Raw genomic sequence first — 24,679 nt, 5'->3', positions numbered from 1 at the left:
TTTGTCTCATTTTAATGTTTGTTTTGCCTAATTTTAATCATTTTGAGGCCACCTGGGGCCCCCTAGTGGACCCCGACCCCCTGATTTGAGAACCAATGATTTAGGACCTTAATACGCGTTGTAAAGCCTGTAAATCTATCCCTCACCGCATAATTTCGAAACACTTAATTAAATATTCAAATTAAATTCAATATGGTGTCTTCCTTTGACTAACATACATGTATCTATCCATCTATCCTTTTTTATTCACAGCAACTTACAACAAACAAGTAAAACCTTGGGCCATTTAACCCTGTATAGTCTAATGTCTCATATTTGATATGCAAAGGCCTCTAAATTAACAACATGATTAAACCCTTGCTAAAAAAAAAAAACTGTTGTACACAACCCACTACATGCCTTCTGTCATCTGAATGATAGTTCATACTTTTCTTAAATAAAATCTTTGAGTTAGAGATCCATATTCTCACTATATCATACTCTATGGACCACAAAAGCATAATGAATTAAATATGATACTAAACAAAATCATTTATGCATTTATTTATTTTTAATAAATAAGAAGAAATAAAAAATAAAAAAAACGCCTCTCTTGACAAACCCCACATATATGTGCTGTATGGAGGCAGAGTGCGGCAGAGAATGATAAGTGGGAGAGTCGGGAGAGAGGGAGGGAGAGAAACCAGCGAGCGTGCTTCAATTCATTTGGAGTTTCATTAGCGAAAGAGAGAGAGACAGATGGAGAAACATGGAGATGGAGGGTAAGGCAGCAAAACAAAAAGAATCAAGGGATTAAAAAAAAAAAAAGATGTTTGTTTGAAATCAATAAGTATTCCCTCCTCTTCATCACATGCTCCAACATTCAGCACACACGTACGCTTGTCACAAGCTATCTGGTTTTATCTTGCTATGAAGAAATCTGAAACTACAGTGAACACAAGCGGGTGGTCACTTTACAAGCGCAGCACATCAGTAACCGTTCTATTACAGCTGTGTGTGGAGCATCGACAACCCCTGCTGAGATCCATGTGGAGCGAGGGATAGAGATGGACCCTGAAACAGAGAGTGAATGGGATAAGATGATGCAAAATATAGAGGACAAGAGAGAGTGGAACAGCCCTGTGGCTATGAGCAGCCTGCCGCGTCCTTGAGAGCCGTCGAGAAGAGAGAAGCTGAACTCAGTAAACTCCAGTTGTAGTTTTGAGAAAGAGAGAGGAAAAAAAAGCCAACCATTTGGCCCTACATCCTGCCTATACTCAACAAATTACCTCTCCATTTCACATGTCTTAACCAATTATCAATTATTGATGAATGAATCGCCTTACCAGGCGGAGGAGAAGAAGAGAAAAGGAGGTCGGGCTGAGAATGGAGAACTTTTTTAATTCACAACATCTTCATTTTCGAACGATTTAATGCGTTTGGTTCCGTTAGCGGTTCTTGCATGTCTGCATTCATCTGCTGATCATGAAACTCATGAGGTTTAAATGAGAAGATTTGCTGGGTTCTAATCAGAAGGACTAAAATTTACACATTTTCTGAACAAAATGGTAATGCTTGTCCATGCAAAACTCACTATGAAGCTAAAGGGTGTTGTGGGTGGTTCTTGATGGTTGCTTTCTGGTCCAAGTCGAAAGAGTCCTCCCTCATATGATATTCTAAGACTCTCTGTAAATCTATTAGATTTTTTTTAAAGGTTTTATCATGTGCCAAATGATTTTTTTTTGTGTGTGTGTGTGTGTGTTGTATATCCAAAAAGTAATAGCACATATCTCCTCAACAAACCAAAATGATTCATGACCATAGCACAAAATGTGTAGGGGAAAAACATTTAGGACAAATAAACCAAGGTAGAGTCGGGAATCTACAAACTGTTTTTATTCCATTGCGCTTCATTTACAAAAAAAAAGGGGGGGGGGATTTTCTTGACATTGGATTCTGTTAATTGTTCTTCAACTTTTTTTTTTTTATCCTTGCACTAATGTAGACAGAACGCTGTACTAAAACACTCCGACATTGTTTTCTGCAGCACTACTCAATCTACCACCACAGCAAAAGAAATTTTAACAAGACGTGTGAAGTTGCAGTCTGAAGTGAATTTGAGGAGAAAGATGAGATGGTTTAAATTAGATTTTAAAACATTTCAAATGTGTTACTGATGCTGGGGACACAGAAACACACAAAATTCTAAAAACCAATAAAAACGAACTTAACAACAAAAAACTCTAAAACACTTATAAAAACATAAAAACAAATTACAAAAAAACAAAAAAAAAAAAAAAAAAAACTTATTACAATTACTTAGAGAAATGTAATTTGTAGCGTAAACACAAATTAAGTAAACTATTCAAAAAAGTAGTTACTAATTTGTAACATAATTGAGTCCAATTAATCATAGCTATTTGAATTGAAATGAAACGTTAGCATAGCAAATGGTCAATGTAACTTATTTAGCATGTAAATTTAATGGACAAGTAAAATATTAGTTGGCACAAGCATTAGCACAGTTATTGCTCATATGGTCAATGTAGAGTACTCTCACAAAGCCACCCACAACCTAACCACAAGCTGTTAAATATAACAGCATTAAACACTAAAATTGTCTTTTCCTTTATTAAAAATACATAAATAATTTCTAATGTATAACTGTATAACTATACAGTCCTATGAAAAGCATGTGGGAAATAGAAATCCACTGCCAAATTTTCAAAGTTGTCAAAACAACAACAAAACATTTACTGCAACTTACATCAATGAAAGCAAAAATGTCAAATTTATTTTAAATGTAAAAGTTCTTCCACGAGTTTAAATTACAGCACTGAGCTAATGCATTACATCAATGACCAACATTATTATGTCAACAGAGCACATCAAAATATTTTGATATCAAAACAAGGTTTATTTAAATTAATACATTTAAATTTTTAACTTGCTACTATGCGTTTGTTTATGTTATAATAACTGGTCTATTTTCGCTTTGTATGTCCCTTGCGTGCGTATTAACCCACACCACGCGCAACCTTTTTGTTGATAAGGACATGAGAAGATACAGAGTTGAATTCTAGTGCCTTTTTCAAACCCTTGTTTGTTTATTGTGCCCTTCTAATTCAGGAAGAAATGTGAAACACACAAACATAGCTCACTCTGACAGCCATGACTCAAAGCTGTTGCGCTCGGCACTGAGAGGTTGAGCAGAAAGCACAAACAAGTGGAGCGGCTGAGGCCGACGAGTGAGGTGATTCCAGTGAGTAGTTCACAGCAGGGCCAGGTCTCTCTCTCGTCACACACGGCGCCTCACTGCCTCATGCTCTCAGGGCCCAGCGAGGTGGAGCCAGCATCACAGAGAGCAAAATATTTCATCTGTGAGTCACAGCACCCGCACGCTGCTGACTCCTCCAACGCTGGGACTCAAGTTTACACACCACAAGCTCTGCTGGGTTATAGCAAGGGTCAAAGAGCACTAAAAAGTAGATTTCTACAATTTCTGGAGAAAGTCAGAGTTTTACCCTTGTGAAGAACTTAGAAAGAAAATAAATAAAAAAAAGAAAGATATAATTAATAAATAAATAAGAAAAGAAATGAATAAAAAAGAAAAATAAATAAAAAGAAAAAGAAAAGAAAAAAAATAAAACAAAAAAAAAAAAAAAATAAAAAAAAAAAAAAAATAAAATAAAAAAAAAAAATAAAAAGAAGCCAGAAAATATTAAAAAGATTAAAAAGAAAAATAAATAAATGGACAAATGCATGAATAAAGGAAGGAAGGAAGGAAAATATAAATATATGGATGAAAGAAAAAGAACAGAAGTAAAAGAATAATAACAAAAGAGAATAAATTACCAAAAAAAATAATAAATAAAAATAGATAAAAAGGAAAGAAAGGAAGAAAAAGCAAATGTATAAATATATAAAAGAAAAAGAACAGAACTAAAGGAAAAATAAAACTAAAAGAATATATGAATTACTAATAAATAAAAATGGATAAAAAAAGAATGAAAAAAAGCATGTAAGGAGGGAAGGAAAGAAGAAGAAGAAAATAAAGAGAAAAAAATACAAAAAAATAAAATAGATAAAAGGAAAGAAAGAAAATAAATTTAAAAAATTGAATGAATGAATGAATGAATGAATGAATGAATGAATGAATGAATGAAGCACTAAAAATGCACAATGGGTCAAGGCTCTGCCTCTAGCTCTTGTATGAAGGCACATGAGACCACCTCCAGCCAACACTGAACTTGGGTCTTCCCTCTTTCTCATTGGTTAGACTTTCCCCTAATTCTCCCTCTACTCTGTGACTTTTCTTTTTCCTTATGCTCTTCCACTCATTCTTCAACTCCCTTTTCCTTTTCCAAAGGCAGAGACAGGATGTAGCCCACACCCATGTGGTGAACAACCATTCCTGCCATGCATTTTTCACATATTGCAAATGTCTGAAGGTCCACGGAGAGGCTGCTGGCATTGAGGAGAGGTCCATAACACACACACACACACACACACACACACAGAGAGAGAGAGAGTTCCTCTTGACTGCATCTGTGTGGTCCATATGAACAAACAGACTTCACGGTCTCAGAATCAGACTTGTGTGCTGCAGACTGAAGCCGAAATCTCTTTTATACGCATAAGCACCGTGTCTAACCCCTGTACTTACAAACCACTCAGATGCCCCTCTGATGATAAATCTCTACAGCAGCCATTTTGGAAAAAGGTTTTGTTCACAGCAGGAACAGATTCTCTTTTAACAGACTCTTAACTACAGTTCATTCAAGAGAGGAGGGTGTTTTAAGGGCTGTCACTCATCTGAACATTACATAATGGATGACATCAATATCTTGCAGCTTTTTTCCTGAACCTCTAACAAGATTCAAAGGATTAGTTCACTCCTTTTACTCATTTACTCACCCTCACGTCTTTCCGAACCCACTTCCTTCCATGGAACACAAAAGGAGGTATTCTGAAGAATGTCAAGGCTGCTCTTTTTCATATAAAGTAAATGAAATGGAAGCCAGGGATGTAAAGCTAAAAAAAAAAAAAAAAAAAAAAAAAAAAGTGCTGAACCAGGTTTGATGCCAATGACAATCAGTCACGAAATTTGACATCATAAGGGCCACTGTTATGGCTCCTTTTCTCACTACTGAAGTTTGACAGCACTGGTCATTCACTTTCATGTTTTGGAAAACTACAAGCTTCATTGTATGGAGCAGCAAGAACATTCTGCTAAATGTCTATATATCTGTTCAACGCAACAAAGAGAAACATACAAGTCTGGAATGCTATAAAGGTAAGCAAATGTAAAAAATTAAAATTTTTAGGTCCGCTGTTACCTTAAACAAAAGACACAAAACACTAAAACGAAAGCATTAAAGTTGTTCGGCACAATGAATCTGAATGTGAAAGTGACAACAAATGTGGTTAAAAGTTAAATTAAGATTATAAAGAGACTCTCTAGACTGAATCAAACTAAAGTGCACAATCAGCACTTTGCAGAGAAGCAAACATGAGTGTGAGATCAAAATCAGCCTGCTATCGAAATAACTTACCATACAACAATGTTAGCCCAACGGTGGCCCTTTGACTATAACTGAATATGGGCATGGACATGTGTTCAGGACAGAACTCCTATCAAACGTGTGAAGTTTGAGACAGATTTGACAATGTTTGCCTGAGTAACAGCAACTTCATATTTCATGGCAAAACATCAAAATTTGTTAGGGTGTCAGGGACACACCCTTCAAAGAAGACTCAAGATCTTCACATTTTAGCATCGCACAGTTGATCATTGATTACACCCACCAAATTTGAAGATGATCTGATTAAAACTGTAGGAGGAGCTCATTAAAGTACAAGGCCTGAAAATGGCAAAAAATTTTAAAAACTACTACATCACATGAATATAACTAATCACCAACACTTACTTTAAATTTTTTGTAGGTATTGGGACATTACATGCATGTACTGAATTTCGTACATGTACATGAAACTTAGCGGGAGGGGCGCTTCGGTGACATTTTATAGGTGGCTCTATAGAGCCATTTTGTCACACCCAAATCTGAAACCCATATCAGATGAAAATTTTCACCAGTTCTGATGCATGTGCAAAGTTTCGTCAGTTTTGGAGCATGTTTAGGCCCTCAAAAATGTTATTTAATTTGGAGAAGTAGTAGTAGAATAAACAGAGCAATTCCAAGAGGGTCCTCGCACCATTGGTGCCCGGGCCCTAATTACATGAATTTTAAAGACTTTAAAATAAAAAGGTAAAACTGTCCCTATTTAATGAACATCACTGGTCTTATGTATGACATCAAAAACCAACCAAAAAATGTTTACAACAAACAACCAAAAAATAAAATAAAATATATATATATATAAAATATTTATCTATATCAACCAATACTATTCTAGCCTAATATGTTTTATCCAAAAAAATCTAAATGGATAAAATCAAACCTGACCTATTCCTTTCCAATGAATACTCTGTTTCACTCAGAAACTTGTAATACAAAATTAAAGCGTGTATGAATGGTAATTCACGTTTTTAAAGAAGCAAATGTACCCTTCACTACAAGGTGCCTAAAACTGAATACTGAAAAGAGATGCATTCTAAAACAAACATAAAAAAAAATCAAATTCAGTGAGCTGATTGTGGGTGGCTAAACTGACTTTATTCTAGCTCTGTATGATAACAGATGCCAGGCGGATGTCTCCAGAAACAAATTTCAGGTTCAGTGAGCTGATTGTGGGTGGCCATTGTGGACTGCAAACAAACTGGAAGACAGCTGCCTAGGAACACTCCCAACACAAAGGCTCCAAAAAGTAAGCAGCAGAATCACGCTGCCTAATAAGTTGGAAAAAAAAAACTTATTTTGACCAAAATCACATTTGATGTTATGAGGTTTCATTTCAGTTAGGATGCATCCATAGTGGGTTGCTGCTTATGTAGGTAGTAGACAGCAAGGCACAACCAAAACTTTCAATGAATAATGAATTTTTCAGTTGAATAGTTAAACGTTCAAGTCGGCATGATATGAAAATTCACCCACTCTATTTTGTAAATCTTATTGTGAATTTTTTCTGAATTCAATACAAATGTATCATCAAAAACTGACGCTAATGAAATTAATAAGGTAAAAACTAAGGTAATTTACAACAAAACTTTACTTTTTTTTCATTTTCTTTTTTTGTCATATAAGATGGCACACAAAAAACTCTATAATTTAAAACATGGATGAAAAAAAAATATTGGTTGTATGATATTTCTTAGAAAAAAATAACATTACGATTACCTTGAGAAGTACATTTAGTAAATGATATCTGTCATACTTTCTTCACGTAAAACCGAACATTTATTTTGGAGTTTTGTCACATAAATCTTTCCGTTTTAGTGTGTTCGACAGTGGTTTTTCTCAAATGAAATGATGAAAAGCTTGTGAAGTGACTCTAAGAACATCTCTGGAAATGAAGTTCATGTGAACTCCTATATTGAGACAGCAGATGCAGAAAATACCGCAAGTGTCAAGTGTGGGTTTGTGTAGTATACGAAACCACACCTTTCATTCTCAGAGACAGGCAGAACAAGCAGACTTAAATTTGTTAGACGACATGCACTGACAAGCTATTGTCGCCTTTACTTCTGCTGTGTGATAAGCTGCTAGATTAATCCATATTGAGTAAACTATGTTTATCATCGTCATCAACATAAATTTCATTGTGATCTCGATATATGGTTTATTGCACTGCCCTATCTCATCCTACATTTCAGCTCAAAGCATTGTGGGTAAAGTAGTCTTTGACAGCTACTCACGTGCATGTTTATCAGCGAGGGTGATGAGTGTTGTAGAGATGTCTCTGCGTCTGTAGAAACACACCACTTTGGCCTCCACATTCCCATTCGCCGTCTGCAAACGGAAACAGAGTTGTCACAGCAACAGCTTCTAGACCAATCAGCTCCTGGGGAAGCCTCAATATGCAAATTGAGGATCAAATCATAACCATGACCTAAACACCTCTGCACTTCCTGGCTGATTTGAGAGGGTCTTGTGATGAAGAGAAGATGAGGAGGGCAGACAGGGGGGTGCAGTGTGATGTTAGAGGATGCTAAAGGCTTAAAAGTGTGAACACTGTAAGAAAAAAGATCCGTCATTTAGGTGTGGGGTTTTGCCAAACACTCACTACAATACTGAAGCTTGTCGCCCTTTGCATATTTAAAGGGATCACAAAAGGTGAAATTGTAAAGAACATTCAGACCACTTTTTTCAATAAAATAAAAGTGAATGAGGACTTGGGCCCTCAAGTTTCAAAAAAGGCTAAAACCACCATAAAAGAATGATAAAAATGAATGAGCTGAATCAATCATACCAAGAGTTTAGAGTTAGGCTTATGATTTAGCCTGGTTTAAAAGGTCTGGCTTGTCTAAAGAGTATTGACTCAAAAGAATGACGTGCTACTGAATCAGAAATCGCTACTTCTCTCATAAATACACTGAGAAGAGCTAGAGCAGATTTTGGTCTGTTCCTCACATAAATCCATCCTATGACTTCCAGTGTTATTTTACTATTATTATATACTATTACAGAATGTATTAGCATTTAGAATTAGCTTTTATTTTTACATAAAACTAAATTAAAATGAAAACTGATTATCAATGTTGTCGTGTTTTTGTAGTTTTTATTTGAAATATTTATATTAATCTTTAATTTCAGTTTTTCACATTATCAAAACAACATTTCTAGTTTTCATTTAAATTTTTACAATTAAATTTTAAGTTAGTTACAATCATCTAATATTATTATATTTTATTTTACTTCTCCTTTAAATTAATGAAAACAATAGTTTAGTTTTAGGGTGCTTTCACACTAGCACTTTTGCTGCGCACCCAGGTTCGATTGACGTCAGAGTTCGGTTCGCCGCTGATGTGAACGCAATCGTACCAAATCGCAGAAGCAAATTAATGACGTATTGTTTGATAAAAATGAGTTTGTGTGTGTGTTTCACTCACTTTCCTGACGAGCATGACTGACGCGCTGCAAACAGAGAGCTCTAGATCTCATTTCTGTTCACCTTCAGTGTTCTTCAGATCATTTGCATTACATTCGTAAGACAGACGTAAGTGCCGTTATGTACCGTAGCTTTGTAAACAAAATGAACAGTTCAAAAACATAAATATATAAAATTGCAGAGAGCACTGTTATGCATTTGCCGCCTTCTCCAGCGCCACCGTTACGAAGCAACGGGGTAAACAGCTGCTGGCTTGATGACGCAAACGAACCGCGGTTCGGACCCAAATAACATAATATGAACGCAGTCCAGCAGGGGCAGGGGGCAGCAATCGAACTCTGGTTCGGACTAGGAAAGTGAACCAAGTGTGAAAGCACCCTTAGTTAACAAAAACATCACAAATGGCTTCAGGTTATTTAGAATAGAGGTGCACGATAAATATCGGCCGATAACGTCAGTAAATCAGGGCTAAATTCCATCAGGTGCGTGATTTCACATAGAGGAACTGTTACTACACAGAGCCGCTGGTAACTGACAAGCTGTGCAAATCCACGTTGATAATGAAAGTGGTTTTGTCAGTTAACAACGGCTCTGCGTTCAAGTCCTCCTGGAAAGTTCGTATTTACGAGTTGACAAGTCGTAATTATGACGTTGGGTGCGTTTAAGCCTGTTTAGTCGGCACAAGATGGCGGTGTACCTTCTTTTAATAAATTACAAGAAAAGACAACAGGGTTTGTTAACTCTGCTTATAGAAAATGAAGAGCAAAAAAATAAACATCATCAGTTTTTTTCATAATAAAAAATTTAAAATAAAATAATTTAGGAAGCCACTTTAATCTGTATCGCATAAAAACGTATTAATTGTTATATTGCAATCCTGTCTATCAATTTCAACTAATAAATTTCAGTCAACAACAGACGTTGCATCCATCGATTCTGTCATGTTTCTCATTGACACGCCCCCAACTCGGAAACTTGGAGCTTAAAGAAAATTTCCCCACTCATAATTACGACTTTGTGGTGACATTCATGTGCGTTTAACTCATAAATACGATGTATCCGACATGACTTGAACGCACCATAACAGCTGTTCTATGTGAAATCACGCACCTGATGGAATTTACTGCTGATTAGATAACCGGCTTTACTGACGAGATGCACATTAATTATCAGCCGATATTTGTTGTGCACCCCTAATTTAGAAAATATCACACAAGCCATATGGACCACTTCTATGATAACTTCTTTTCTTTCTTTCTTTTTTTTTTTTTTTACTAATTTTGGAGCCTGAAAGCCCCAGTCTTTCTTCTCTTGCATTACAAACATTTTTCCACTCTCTTGCAATTGCATTGCCATTTGCTCATATTTGCTCACAAGTGTGTATACTAAAAGAAGACTGTGACTTGGCTACAATCCAGGCTTTTTGTTGCAGACTTAAAGCCTAAAAGGATGACCAGCTTCAATCTTGTAGTGTTCGATTGGCTTTTGGCAACACACACACGCACTCATTCGTCACTCACCTTGTTGAGTTCCTCTATTCGCCTGATCAGCAGTGGGTTACTGGAGGAGTTTTCGAAGTAAACATAATCTGTAAGGAGAAAAAGAAACAACCGTTAGTGTTCACACACCTACAGTCTGTCAGCGACAGGCAGCATCTCCCGTCATGCTCCCACACCTGCTGGGGCTTACCGGACTGTTTCAGAGACTAAACAGAGCATTCTCCGCCGGGATACATGACAGGAGCGCCGCTGCCTTTTGGCGAGTTCCCCAACAACAACACTTGAAAACAACTGCGTTGACACTGTGAAAAGCAATGGCATTTGTAACTCAACCTCATAGATAACCTTCAGCATCCACTTTTGACTGACACCAAACAACATGCCACTATCAGGACAATCATGGGCAAAACACAACATTAAACCCAAACAAGACAGACATGGCGCTTTCTTTTTTCTTTTTTTGTCTCTATTGTTAAAAAATGTATTCAAAAATAAAGGAAAGAATACAATTAATACGCACAATTTTAAAAAAGCTCTTCTATCATGGCATGTAAACTACTTTACTTTGGAATTCAATTCATTTTGAGTTTCAAAATGAAACAAAAAATTCATTAGCAAAAGTGTCAGGGTAATACAACCATTCTGATGTAATAATGAAAGAAACAAATGAAATTCTTAAAAAAGAAAGCCTAAATATTGTTTGAAAAACATTGTCTACCAAATCAAGGTCATGTGTTGCGACCAACATGCAGAAAAAAAGAAAAAGAAAAAAAAAATTATCAGAGACCACCCCTGCAGAACGTCATGACTGTGTTTCAAGGTCAAAAAGCCTCTTGAAATTTCAGATAATCTGACATATATATTTCTAAAAACATAGATTTTTAAAAGATTCTTTTATCATAGAGCTACTTTAGCCATTGACCCTCCTACCAATTCTCTCAGTTCTTTTTTTCTTGTGTAAACCCTCCTTTCCCGATGTATTTGTGTGTGTTTGTGTTCTGTGCGTGTGCTGTTGGCCTTGCTCCAGGGCGTGTGGGCTCTGTGCAGGCTTACAGCTCTGTGGGACATCCCCCGCAGGCCTCAGGCTTGGTGGGGTGCCTGGTCTTAACCCCGTGCGCGCCAGGACCTCTAGCAGATTACACCCCGCGTACAGCAGACGGCATACACATACACACACGCTACCACAGTAATCCCATGGTTTGGTGGTGGGGGGCGGGGGACCAGAACATCAAGTCTGGCAAAAACACGCTTGCAAATTCAGTGTTTGGTAGCACAGCCATGTGAGCCAACAGTTCCTGTTACAGAGAGAAGGCTGTTTACTAATACATCAAAATGGATTTCCTGAGAATTTAAAGGGCGATAAAACAAGTGGGACTAAAGAAAATTACAAACTTTGGTTTTGAAATACAGCACCATCCTACAACCCTTTTTTATATTTGCCACTTTTGATGAGAATTAAGAGAAGGCATGAGAATGATGTAATGATAGAGAGGGCATGATGAGACACAAGTCAAGTCCGATTTGAACTTAAAATGCCCATATCAGCGGCTTCAGTCAGATGACAGGAGCTAACTACTTTGTCACAGCTCTGACAACAGCATCTTAACCCTCTGGAGTCGATTAACGCGTATACGCGTTTTGGGGTATTTTCTCCTGATAACCCCGAAAAGAACTTAAATTACACTTTCAGTTTTGATCGTACAGAGAAGAGCAATACATCAATCGAATCTGTAAAGGGTCTACTTTTTTTTGTATACAGACATAATAACAAACAAAACTTTGTGCACTTATAAAATAAAGATAACAAACAAGGAGTGCTGTCTGCAGACTTTGTCTGCGCTGATCTTCAGTTACAAATGCGTCATTAAAATGAACTGTAACTCCGTGAATACTCAACGAAGAGACATGAGAGAGACATCTATAGAAAGCCTGACATGTCTACTTTTAAACTAAACGAGTGCTGCTGAAAACAAATATTCTGTGATAAAGTAATCCATATGAAAACAACCCGATGTCCGTTTTTCACGTCTTCCTTCATTATCTTCTAATGCGACCACGCCCCCGCGCCGAGCGCGCCTTTGAGATTCAATGTTTCACTGAAGCGCGCGGCTTTTGAATACGCCCACACAACAGAAGACAACAGCGAGACTGTTCTTCAAGTTTTTTTTATTTTACTGTTTGCTTCGCGATGAGAGAAATAAGACATAATCACACCCCAAAAAGATGTGATGTGGTTGAGGATTTGAGATTTCCTCAGAAAAAAGAATGAAGCACTTTATTCAGCAGAGATCATAAACATGAGTAAGTCTCTTTTTTATTTATTTATATACTTGTACTAGTTTTCACATAACGTGTAAACATTTTACTAGTTAGACTTTTTCCAAAGACTTTTTCCAAACTATAATTCCTGACTAAATGTATAATCAAGTGAAATATTATGAAGTTTCAATAACAATATACACTACTATACCATTCAAAAGCTTGATGTACATAATATAAATGTAACAATAAATGTAACTGTAACAAATGTAACAATCATTGCTGTTCTTTCAATTTATCCCCCTTAAAAAAACCTAAAAAAAATATTCTCAGCTCTTTTCAACATTAATAATAATAATTATAATAATAATAATAATGATAATGATAACAATAAATATTTTTTTAGTAGAAAATAAGATTGTTAAAAGGATTTCTGAAGGATTGTGTGACTAATGATGCAAAAAATTCAGTTTGAAAAGTCAGCTTTGATTGTTCCTAATAAACTGTTTAACTGCACTCACAAGTGAATATTAAATTATGTTGTGGGATAATTAAATATATTCTAAATAAACTACAAACATAAAATTATATACATTTATTTTGTCCTCACATTCTTTCTTGTAACTCATCCCTCTCAGTGACACAGCTGACTGAATGGCTCATTATGCAGCTCATTATGCAGGCCTTTGTCTTCTCAGGTGTGAATTCTTGATAGTTGACGCCTACTCGCATATGACTTTTTACCAACAAAAAGTGTCTTAGAAAATTTAAATCAATATATTGTTTTCTGTAAGTGAGTAAACAAGATGATTTTCACATCAATTAGAAAGAAAAATTCTAGGCTACAAGCTCCAGTTCTCCAAATTCCTGGGAACCAATTTTCTATATGTGTTTTATTGCCTTATTCAAGTGATTTAACATTTTTAGTTTTTCACTAACCACGCATAACATTTTTTTTCCTCAAAAACACAATCATGTACATACATGCTGCTCACATATTATTATAGCCTAGTTTGTGCTGATTACAGTGAGATTAGACTTTAGCCATTTAGATATTTATAAGAAACTGAAAAAAGCACAAATGTCAGGGCATGACAAAACTTCTCCAGGCCCCAAAAATACCCTTAGACTCCAGAGGGTTAAACAGACAGTCCACTCAAAAATTAAACTTCTGTCATCACTGTCATCACCCTCATGTCATTCCAAACCTGTATGCTTTTCTTTCTTCTGCTGAACACAAAACAAGATCTTGTTGTCAACCAAACAGTTTCGGTTCTCAGCGACTTCCATTATATTTTATGTCTATACAATGGAAGTCAATGGGAAGCGAAAAAGTTTAGTTACCAGCATTTTTCAACAATCCAATTTAGAATATATTTGATGTTTAATGTTGTGTTACATGGAGCAGGACGAAACTTGGATTTACATGCAACAGATAGCTTTTATCACCTGTCACTTTATACCGTCAGGCCTTAGTGTGAACACAGTGCTGGCCCTGTTCAAATAAGCTCAATCTACGGCACCGCCGGCTGTAAAAGGAACAGGAAGTGGCTTTGGTACGTTCTCTACACAGTCTCGATGATCTAATGTTGTCTTGGAAAGTCTGGGAGGCAGTATGTTCCTGTTTGTTGTTTTTTTTCTTCTACCAAAAAGAGTATGCTGGCTGTTCTGCAAACATGTGATCTGTAGCACGTTGCTCAGGCTTTCGAACAGATCTATTTAATGTCACAGAACACACAGTGGGTCTACTCTAATAAACAATACGTAACCACAAACACAGAAAACCAGAGATTTAGATTTGTTTTTTAATTCAATTTTTGAATGCATTTTTTTTATAGTTTAGATTAGACTAAATTACAATACCGTTCAAAAGGTTGAAAGAAATGATTATTTTATTCAGCAACATTGCATTAAATTGATCAAAATGAGACAGTAAAGACAATTTTGCAATTGCAAATATATTGAAAATATATATTGTTATATAAAATTTGTAGCTTCTCTTGCACTTAAAATGTTATATTTAACATAGGCATTCATGGATATAAAAGAAAACTGGTTATAATATATAGCATCAATAACCGAGAGCCCTAAAAATGCAGCAACTTGCACAACGTAAGATTCAGCGATCTTGTCTGCACTATGACCAAGTATTGATCTAAATTTTCTGTAACGGGTTTTCAAACTGGGATCTTAGAGTGTTAGGGGAAAATTTTGTTCCCCTTTTCACTCTGGTTTCTAACTATTTTATTCTATTTTACGGATATAAACCTTTATATTTAAGGAAGAGGTCTCTCAAAAGGGGATCATCATATTCTGGTGTCCCCAGAAATAGTTTAGATCAGATCCACACTATCATCTTACAACAAGGACAGCTACAAGCAATAAAGCATAACTTTACTGATTGCATAGTAACATGGATTGTTATTCTTGTGATTGTCATTTGCTGCCTGCGAGATCCAGTATACAGTTTAATTCAGTGATATAACTGGGGCGATGGGATCTCAAGAACTTTGGGACCTAAAAAAAAACGGTAGATGACCAAACAAGGTTGCGAACCCCTGAATCTTTCACTCCATCTGAGATTCATTCAGCCATGTGCGTCTGACTGTATCTATCAGTGTGAATGCTTGTAAGACTAGGACCACACCTCTTTGCTGCTTATTAAATGAGTACAAGTTCTGCCAGAGGCCTCCCGGTTCAGAGCAAAACCCGACATGGAGTCAGAACCTCACACAGAACCTGGCAGAGAACCGAGAGGAGCTTGCAGATGACTTGGGGGCATCACCACCATCTCTCACAGCTTCTGCCAACCCTCCTGCCTGTGCCCACAGCGATTGCTGTGCCCCCATCCCCCCACCAATCAGCACACGACAAGCCTGTGACATCACAGTGCAGTCAAATTTCCTGTGATCCAATCCGTGCATGTTGCCGAGCCTTACTGAGACTGAGGGTGAAAGAAAGACAGACAGAACGCGAGAGAGGGAGAGAGTTAAGTGCGGGGAGTCTAACCAGGCCAGAGGAAGTTGAGTGAAGAGAGACAGACAAAGAGCGAGAGATACAACAAACAAGCCAACAGTCATTTAAAAAAAAAAAAAAGTCTTTGCATGGATGAACACTCTCAAAATGTAATATAGTTTTATTAAAAATATTTGCATAAACTTGTCGACCTCATTAAATCGAAGATCTAAAACCATGCAAGCACATATGCAATCATGCTTGACTTCAGGAAGTGTGGGCTGCCCAGAGTTGGACTCTCCGTGGCTCAGCCGCTGCAGAGACCCCAGCCAGCACAGGGCCTGGGAGTGCACAGAGGCCATTCAATCCCTGTCTTAGGACAATCAGACCGGGACCCATGAGACATCCGTTACTATGGCAATACCAGTTAATTCAAGCTTATGCGCCAAACACATACACAGAGCATTAGTGCAGCTCTTAGGTTATTCTTGCTCTCTGCCTCCGGCTCAGGGATTCGGGTTATACAACACCTTCTCCAACAATACGGAACCACGAGGAAAAAACAGCGGTGGGCCTGAACGCACCGGACACCTAAACCTGCTGGATATCAACCAGAAACTGAAAGACAAAGATCATATTATACTCTAAATAATTCACTGTATATAGTAGGGACTGCTCTGATATTAGTGAGGTTGACATTTGGGGCTGGTAAGTTTAAAAAAAAAAAAAATTTTAAACAAGGCTGCATTTATTTGAGTAAACAGTAATACTGTAAGATATTATTACAATTTAAAATTATTTTATATATATAAATTATATATATATATATATATATATATATTATATATATATATATATATATATATATATATATATATATATATATATATATATATATATATATATTATAATTATATATTTATTTATAATATATATATATATATATATTACAATTTTATTTATTTCATTGATGACAAGGTTGCATTTTTAGCATCATTACTCCAATCTTCAGTGTCACATGATTCTTCAGATATCATTTGCTGATTTGCCGCTCAAGAAACATTTCTTATTATTATCAGTGTTGAAAATGGATGTACTGTTTTTGTGGAAACCATGAAACACTTCAGGATTTTTTGATTAAAAGAACAGCATTTATTTGAAATGGAGATATATAATAACATTATAAATGTCTTCACTGACACTTTTAACAGGGATTATAGCAAAAAAATAAAAAATCTGACTGAAAACATTTTAGACCAATAGCATTTTAAGGAATGATGTTTTAGCTGTTTTTTTTTTTGTGTGTTTTGATGTTTGAATAACAGCTTTTCTATTGCCCTATTGTGAACAAATCTAAATGTAATGCCGCAATTGACACTTTTCGTTAATTTTAAAATTTTGCTTTAATCATGACAGTCAGATCCAAATTAGTTTAATTGTTCAAGTGGCAATTTTTTCCACTGTACTTTATTTTGGGGGGCAGTTATGTTCATTTTGGTGGCATTTTTGCACTAAGCCCTTGTTAATTTCTGACCCTGACCTGCACTGAGCTCATGCATAGCCTCTCTGCAATCTAGCTGACAGAAATCCACCACAGCAACAGAGAATTTTAATCCGTGCACTTCTGATTAATTTAATGCATCCTTGCTAAACAAAAGTATTCGTTTATTTCCTAAAGTCTTATTGACCCCAAACATAAAATTTACACATTTTCTGTTTTGTTTATAAATTCTAAGATTAAATCATTTCAGCCCTGAAGTTGCATGAAAGTGACAACTATGTGTAAAACAGGGTGATCATGTTGTCCAGCATCATCAAAACGAGAACAGGACGAGTACCAGTAAATTTTCAGGATAAAAGGGATATCACAATTTTTTTTAAAGCATTTGACTAGTCACCAGACTATAAGAGCTATGGATTTCTGCAGTGGTGTTTGTGTTTTTATATGTCTCTGTGGTTGTTTAGACCAGACTATTCAGCTATTCAGTAGCAAGCCATTTTTCTATCCACATTAAAACCAAAAAAGCTGCATGAACCTACAAAAATCACAGCATACAGTATTTGATGATTACAGCCAACATCAAATTCCATTCACTACGGTTCACTTTCACTTACAAGGGATATTCAAAGAGAAATAAAATGCTTGATTCGGATACTTTATTTATGGGTAATTGATTGGATTGTAAAACTTCCATTCCACAATGAAGCCAGACCTGAATAAGCATGAACAACCAGCATCAACTATGTGATGTGTTTTTTCACTGGCACATGCTGAAGGTCAAGTTCACATCTGAGAGCATTTCAAGAATCCCAAAGGTTCAGTATGGAGTCTCAAAGCTTATTTATCAAATTGATCATTTTGGCCAATACTACTGATATCATCTTCTTTATTATATTAAAGGAATACTCCAACCCAAAATGAAAATTTTGTCATTAATCACTTACCCCCATGCCGTAAAAGCTCTGTTTGTCTTCGTCTGGCTTCATATAACCCAGATTGCACGTCTGATGGCAGATGGAGTATTCTGAAGACGACTTTCAAACCTTTTATGGACCTTGACACTGTTATTTACTTGGCAGTCTATGGGACAGTCACAGGCCTCCCGGTTTTCATCCAAAATATCTTAAATTGTGTTCCGAAGACGAACAGAGCTTTTACAGGTTTGGAACGACATTGGGGTAAGTGATTAATGACAAAATTTTAATTTTGAGGTGGAGTATCCCTTTAATGGGAATTGAATCACTGCAATAAAACTGGCAAGATTTTAAACTGTACAACTGTAGACTAAAACAATGCCAAAACAGCTATTTGCTTAACAACAACCAATAAACCCAAAAGCAGACGACTGCCAAAAAGTAAAGTTATTTTAAAAGCACACGACAGCCAAAAAGTAAAGTTATTTCAAAAGCACAGCAACACTTTTATTTCTTTGAAATAACATGACCAGGAATGTGCAGTAGAAAGTAAACGGGACCAATTTTGACTGGCATGATTTGGACCAATTAGATTTCACCACTGGGGGAACATCCCGGTGACAAAAACAGAAACCTAAAATATATCATCGTCACAGTCATTAGGATGGAAATTACATGGTATTGAGCTTAGTAAGGTCATGGAGTAAGACACAGGTGCAAAAAAAAAAAAACTCAGCAATGAATGAAAACTCCATAATTAGTTTGCTAAGAACACAGCAACTGCTTGCAGGCATTTTTTTAGAGCTAATGGATCAAGGGTCAAATCGATTTTAAAAAAAATCAATGATTTGAACACTTTATCATAAATTGAAGCTACCAAAAAAGTAATGGCAGAAACTGGTTAGTTGGCTAATCCTTTGAGCATTTTCTCCATTCCACTCATCTCATTAAAAAGTCTCTGCCAGCTGAGGAACTATTGAATAAATGATCATGCTGCTGTTTTAACTGTCAATCACACAACTGTACTAGAGAGATAATTGCTCCTGGGGAGGTGCTTCAGGACTCCACAGTGCTCAGAGCAGCCTCGACTGATGTTTTGCTAGGCAAAGACAACTCACAGTTTCTCTAATGCCATCATTACCTGTATTTAAATATTATAGAACGGCAATCCCTGCCGTCCGGTTTTGTATACAGGCCCGGGAAGAATCTAGGAAGTTTTTTCTGCATTTTGCGCTGTGAGCTGTGCTCAGAGGACTTCTGTGGAATTGATTAATAATTGATTAAAATTGATCAATACACATACTCAAATTAATGATTAGCATCAGTTATGATTTGAACTTTTTGGAAGACGAGCACATCCAATTCTTCTGAAATCTTTCAAGCCTGATGGCTCCTTGACATATATAAATGTCCACAATAAAGAAATGGTAAAGTCACTTAAAAATCTACCATATCTTAAAACTATGCTCTTTGAATTAATGTTGGTTTCATATATTTGATATATTACACAACTTTCAAGAATAATTCACATATAATAATTTAAAAAAATGTACAGTAATTACACCTTTAATACATGTGAACAAACATTTTAATATTAAAAAAGAAAACATTTAAACATGTTTTTCAAAGTTAAAAAAAATTATTTTTACAAATATAACTATAACTATAATCTATTAACAATTAAAAAAATAACTATCATAAAATGTTTTGGTAAGTCAAACCACATCACATTTTACAATCAGTAGGAAAATCAGACTTGAATTTGGCCCTCTAATTCACAAACACCATAAGACTAAGACATGAAGTGCCATTCTAAAATACAACTGCCTGTTTAGGTTTTTTTTTTTTTCTTGCATGTTGGCTGGGCTCCATGATTTTGATTTGTCACACAATATCAAATGTTTCAAATATTAATAAGCAGTAATGCAGTTGTTAAAATATTTTTTCTAAGAAATAACAATAATAAAAGATTGTGCCAAACAACTTGTTTTCTTTTCAAGAATTTCATTCTTTTAATGAGGCTTTTATCCTCATTATGACATCAGAACAGTAGTATCACACTGACAGTCTACACTCCAAAAAAATCAAATAACTTCAAATTCAGAAATTAATTAAAAAAAAAAAAAAAACAGCATCACATCATTAACCCTTATGCGATGTTCTGCAGGCACAGGAGCTTGGTCTGTGATTTACAGAAGATTCAACTAGACTCACTTCAGCATGAACAAAACTTTGAAGCAACCGCACTTTCTCTGAGGTGGACGGGGAACAAAATGCATTTTCAAAATGCACCCTGTAATACAGTAGGCCACGGCTACTGTACCAGGCAGAAGAATCTGAAATCCACTTGCATTGTGGCCCACACTGACCAGACACATATTAAAGATAGCGAACACCTTGCAAAGCATCCCAAATACCATATATCTCTGCTCAATGTGTCCTGCCCAATGGCTCACATTTCTCATCAAGTGGCTCCACACTCAAACCTGGCCCATCCCAAGTTCAAGGCCACCAATCGCAAAGTGATTTAGCCCATTTCCATCATTTCTGAATTTGTTTTCCTCTGATTTTCTTGGCACATTTATTCTACGCTGGAGTCTAGGAGAAGCCTCCCTTCTGGGAGAAGAAAAGAGAGCCAGAGAAAAGCCGTTAGCTCAATGAGAGAGAATTCAGGCCGACTACCTTCATCAAGTGTGAGGGAGGACAAAGGAGACAAGGAAGGAACGCTAAGGCTTTGTTTTTCCCTCACAGTGCATTGTTTTAACCATTATGGCCCTGCTTCCAAATTCGATAGGCCAAAAACCACTCAATGGAAAACGATGATTGCATTGGAGGTATCAGGAGGATTCTGAACGCTTCAACACGGGAAGCTGTCTGGGCTGCTTTAACGAGATCCAAATGATAGTTATGGTGCATTTCAGCAATCAGCAATTAGTACGGCTGCGCTAAGTGTAGGGTGCACAGCAGAGATCTGAACATGGAGGTGTAAAATAGTGCAAAACTGGCTTTGCTCCAATCCAAGGTTGGTCAATGTGCTTCTTTTGGTCCATGCTAGAGCAATGAGAGAAAGGAGAAATGGAGAGAGCGCAGGAGATGTCGATATGTATCAGGTGATGCAGTAGCCAGAGGTATGGAGGCCCTTGGAGACTCTCTGCTGGATGGAGTGCCTGGGGCCATTTTCAGCCTCAGCAGCCAAGGATGTTGCAAACACAGGGAGGAGCGTGTAACAGATATTTACACAATGATCTTAAAGTCCTGAACGAACGCATTCACAAACCTGTGATTCATCTCTGTACAGGATATCCAATGAGAAGAGCGACCTGTTTAGAATATACTGCACTGCATACTGAGTAGTACAGACCAAATACTCTATTTTTTATGCATTATTCAACGCTAACTATTTCAAACCATGGTATAATACACTGTTGTCACATGACCATGTTTAAATAAGTCTAAATTAAAACCTGAGAATGATAAGAACATTCTAAAAGGATAGTTCACCCGAAAAAAAAAATTATGTCATTATTTACTCACCCTCATGTCATTCCAAATGAGGTCAGTTCTTGAGTGACAAGCAAGTTTCGTGTTTAGCAGAGTTGATGTGCTCTATGTGCATCGAAAAATGAAACCACAAATTAAATCTGTTCATCATAGGGATTGTGTCTATTCAGATGACTTTGATTAAACCGCCTTATACAAATTCATTACTAACACAATCACTCAATAAACCAATAGAAGCACCGAAGTTTTGTGGACAAAAATTATGAGAGAATATGGAAAATATCTTTATCTTCAATAAAAGACTTATAGGTTTAGAACGACATGGGTGAGCAGATTAATGACATAATTTTCATGTTGGGCTGAACAGTTCCTTTAAGAGATGGTAAAGATGGTCATTTTTGTCAGATATTACTTCAGTTCAGTTGCAAAACTGCAAATTAAAAGTTAAGCCAAGCGCATTGCTTTGTGGGATGGATACTGCATGCCTGTATACTACACGTTCACAAATGTAGTAGACGATCCAGATATTCTATAAACACAAACCATCTGAATACTGTATACAGTATACTTCACACATCAGGAAAAGGTTTAAACAGAAACATCCAGGCAGAAAACAAGATTTTGAGGACAGCTGGGCTGCCGAACAGATTTGTGCACCACAATGGGTGTAAATTCACTCATATCGGTCCTCATCAAAGATCAGCTTTTCTTCAGGTTAGACCAAGTTCATCAGCTCCCGAAGCCCAATACACTCATTATGCATATAATTACACACTGGACACTGTAAGCACACATTCATTCTCCCTAAATCAGCATAGCTGGTATCCTAATGGAGAACTGATACCAACAGGGAATCAGTTCCTGAGCCAAATGCAATCACTGGAAGGGATCGATAAACCAAAAAATGAAACTTCTGGCATAATTTACTAAGCCTCATGATGTTTCAAACCTGTATGACTTTGTTTCTTCCGCAGAACACAAAAGGAGACAGAATCGCCATTCATTTTCACTGTATGGAAAAAGCAATGAAAGTGAATGGAGACTGGGGCTGTCATTCTGCCTAACATCTCCTTTTGTGTTTGTTCTGCAGAAAAAAGAAAGTCATACAGGTTCGAAACATCACGAGGTGGGTGAGTAAATGGCACATTTTTTTTTTTTTTTTTGGCGAACTCTTCCTTTAAATAGCCTAGGTACCTCAGCTTCAGCCATAATAGATAATTAAGGTAATTACAGATAATCGTGAACACCTTTTAAATGTGACCCAGATTTATAACAACAGCAGTGCATAACTGTCATCTTCCCTCTTTATTTTGAGCATATAGCTACATCTCACTTAAGTTCATTCTTTTTACACATACACTAAATTTTGATCTCCTTTCATACACAATGACCACTGGACTCAATCTGCTGACTTTACATCTATGTGCCAAAACTTTCTTCCTCCATCCATTACATCCAATATCTATAAAAACTCAGTTACAAGACAAAGATCTGACACTGTACCGTCCGCTCCCATTAAAACTGAGTGTGTCCGACCCGTCAGGGTGTCCTAAGTGAGGCGTGCGGCTCAAACTATAACTTTAAAAGCTCAAACGCGTCTCTTCTGTGTAAATGTGTGAGTTTGTTACTAATACTCAATGACACTCGGACGCGCTACATCGTGCTAACGGCAATAAATGTTGCGCCAGTTAGTAACGTTACTAAAAACATTCTCGGGGTTCCTCTTCATCTCGCTGTTCGCTATCACCATCATCATCCTCTCACTGTAGTCCTACAGTACTTTAAAACATAAAAGAGGAAGGACAAACCTAAAACTGCTAAGCCTTGTTGCGAAAAAGCATGAACGAGAGCAACACACAAAAAAGGGCACGACATTTTTTTTACCAAGCGCGTTCTCTTACCTCCGACCCGGTACATGTTGGCTGCCATGACTGCCCCCGGTACTGCCTGGCGTCTCCAGGTAGGGCTTTCTCTCTCCGCCGCTGAGTGCTGTGCGCTGGAAAATGGTGGATTGATCAATACGAAGCGGACCAGTGAAGGGATCTTAAAGAGACAGTGCACATATTTTTATGCAGCCGCGTTCCACGGGGCGGTGTGGGCGATCGCGCTCAGAATCACCCGCGTGTTTAGGAGCACCTTCCCAACAAAGCGGAATCCTTAACTCTGGAGCAGCGACTCGGGCCACAGGCTGGAGAGAGCGCAAGAGGGAGGGGAAAGAGGGTCTGTATGGGCAGCATCACTCGCGTTTCCCCGCCTACTTCAAACGACCGAACCATTGCTGTACTACTTTGGACCCACTAGAGGCGAAATGAAACAAATAAACACCTGTTGCTCTCAGACTGAGTTTGAAAAAAGATAAACAAACAAGTATAAGAGAGCAAGGAAAGACATTCCTCTCTATAAAGAAACATTAACTAGAATAAGTAGAAGAAAATGGGAAAAGGTGCTATCACAATGTTGGAGCTGAGAGTCCAAACCTTGCTGTGTCTGCAATATGAAAACCTTGCTGTGGGCCGTGTTGGAATATGGTTGCTAGGGTGTGTGTGACAGGTTGCTAGGGCATGGGTAGGAAGTTGCTATGGTGTTAGAACGGCTGCTTGTTGGCTTGAGTCAAAAAGTAGGCTCAAATGTCTGATATGATTCTTTTTCAAAGTTAAAGCTATGTTTTGTTGTTTTTAATTTTGTTTTTTGTGTTGTTTTGTGTTTGTGCTTTTTTTTTTTTTTTTTTTTTTTTTTTTTAACAATCATTAGTCTTTTCTCAATACACAGAGGCTTTGTCTGGAAAAAGAACAGATTCATAAACCGGAATCTGTGTAAATTCATTCATAGCGGTTCAAATCAAAGATCAGCTTTTCCTCGGGTTAGACCAAGCTCATATTGTGTCGTTTTCCATTGCTTTGCTTTGTTTTTTTTCTACCAGCCAAACATCATTAGTCTTTCCATAATACGCAAAATGGAAAAAGAACATTAGATTTATGAATTCAGAAAAATCCCTTACCTGCCGAGCATTAGTTAGAGACGCAGATCGTCTGAAAATGCCTCTATAAAAAAGTAAGTATTCA

The 24,679-nt window shown here is 36.8% G+C and overlaps 1 protein-coding gene across 1 annotated transcript in view; it reads right to left on the bottom strand.

The window, feature by feature from the left end:
* LOC109064655 (metastasis-associated protein MTA1-like) overlaps nucleotides 1–23,820 on the bottom strand; it is a 41,615-nt gene extending 17,795 nt beyond the window's left edge. The window contains exons 1-3 of the mRNA XM_042774299.1: nucleotides 23,519–23,820; nucleotides 10,509–10,576; nucleotides 7,796–7,889 (exon numbers count right to left, since the gene is read on the bottom strand). Coding sequence (XP_042630233.1) covers nucleotides 7,796–7,889; nucleotides 10,509–10,576; nucleotides 23,519–23,546 — 190 coding nt within the window. The 5' untranslated portion in view covers nucleotides 23,547–23,820. The remainder of the gene's footprint in view (nucleotides 1–7,795; nucleotides 7,890–10,508; nucleotides 10,577–23,518) is intronic.
* Between the last annotated feature and the right edge of the window lie 859 nt (nucleotides 23,821–24,679).

The sequence above is a fragment of the Cyprinus carpio genome, chromosome A17 (genome assembly GCF_018340385.1).
Source record: "Cyprinus carpio isolate SPL01 chromosome A17, ASM1834038v1, whole genome shotgun sequence".
Taxonomy (NCBI): domain Eukaryota; kingdom Metazoa; phylum Chordata; class Actinopteri; order Cypriniformes; family Cyprinidae; genus Cyprinus; species Cyprinus carpio.
Note: the sequence above shows the minus strand (reverse complement) of the source record. Positions and strands in the feature narration are given on the sequence as shown.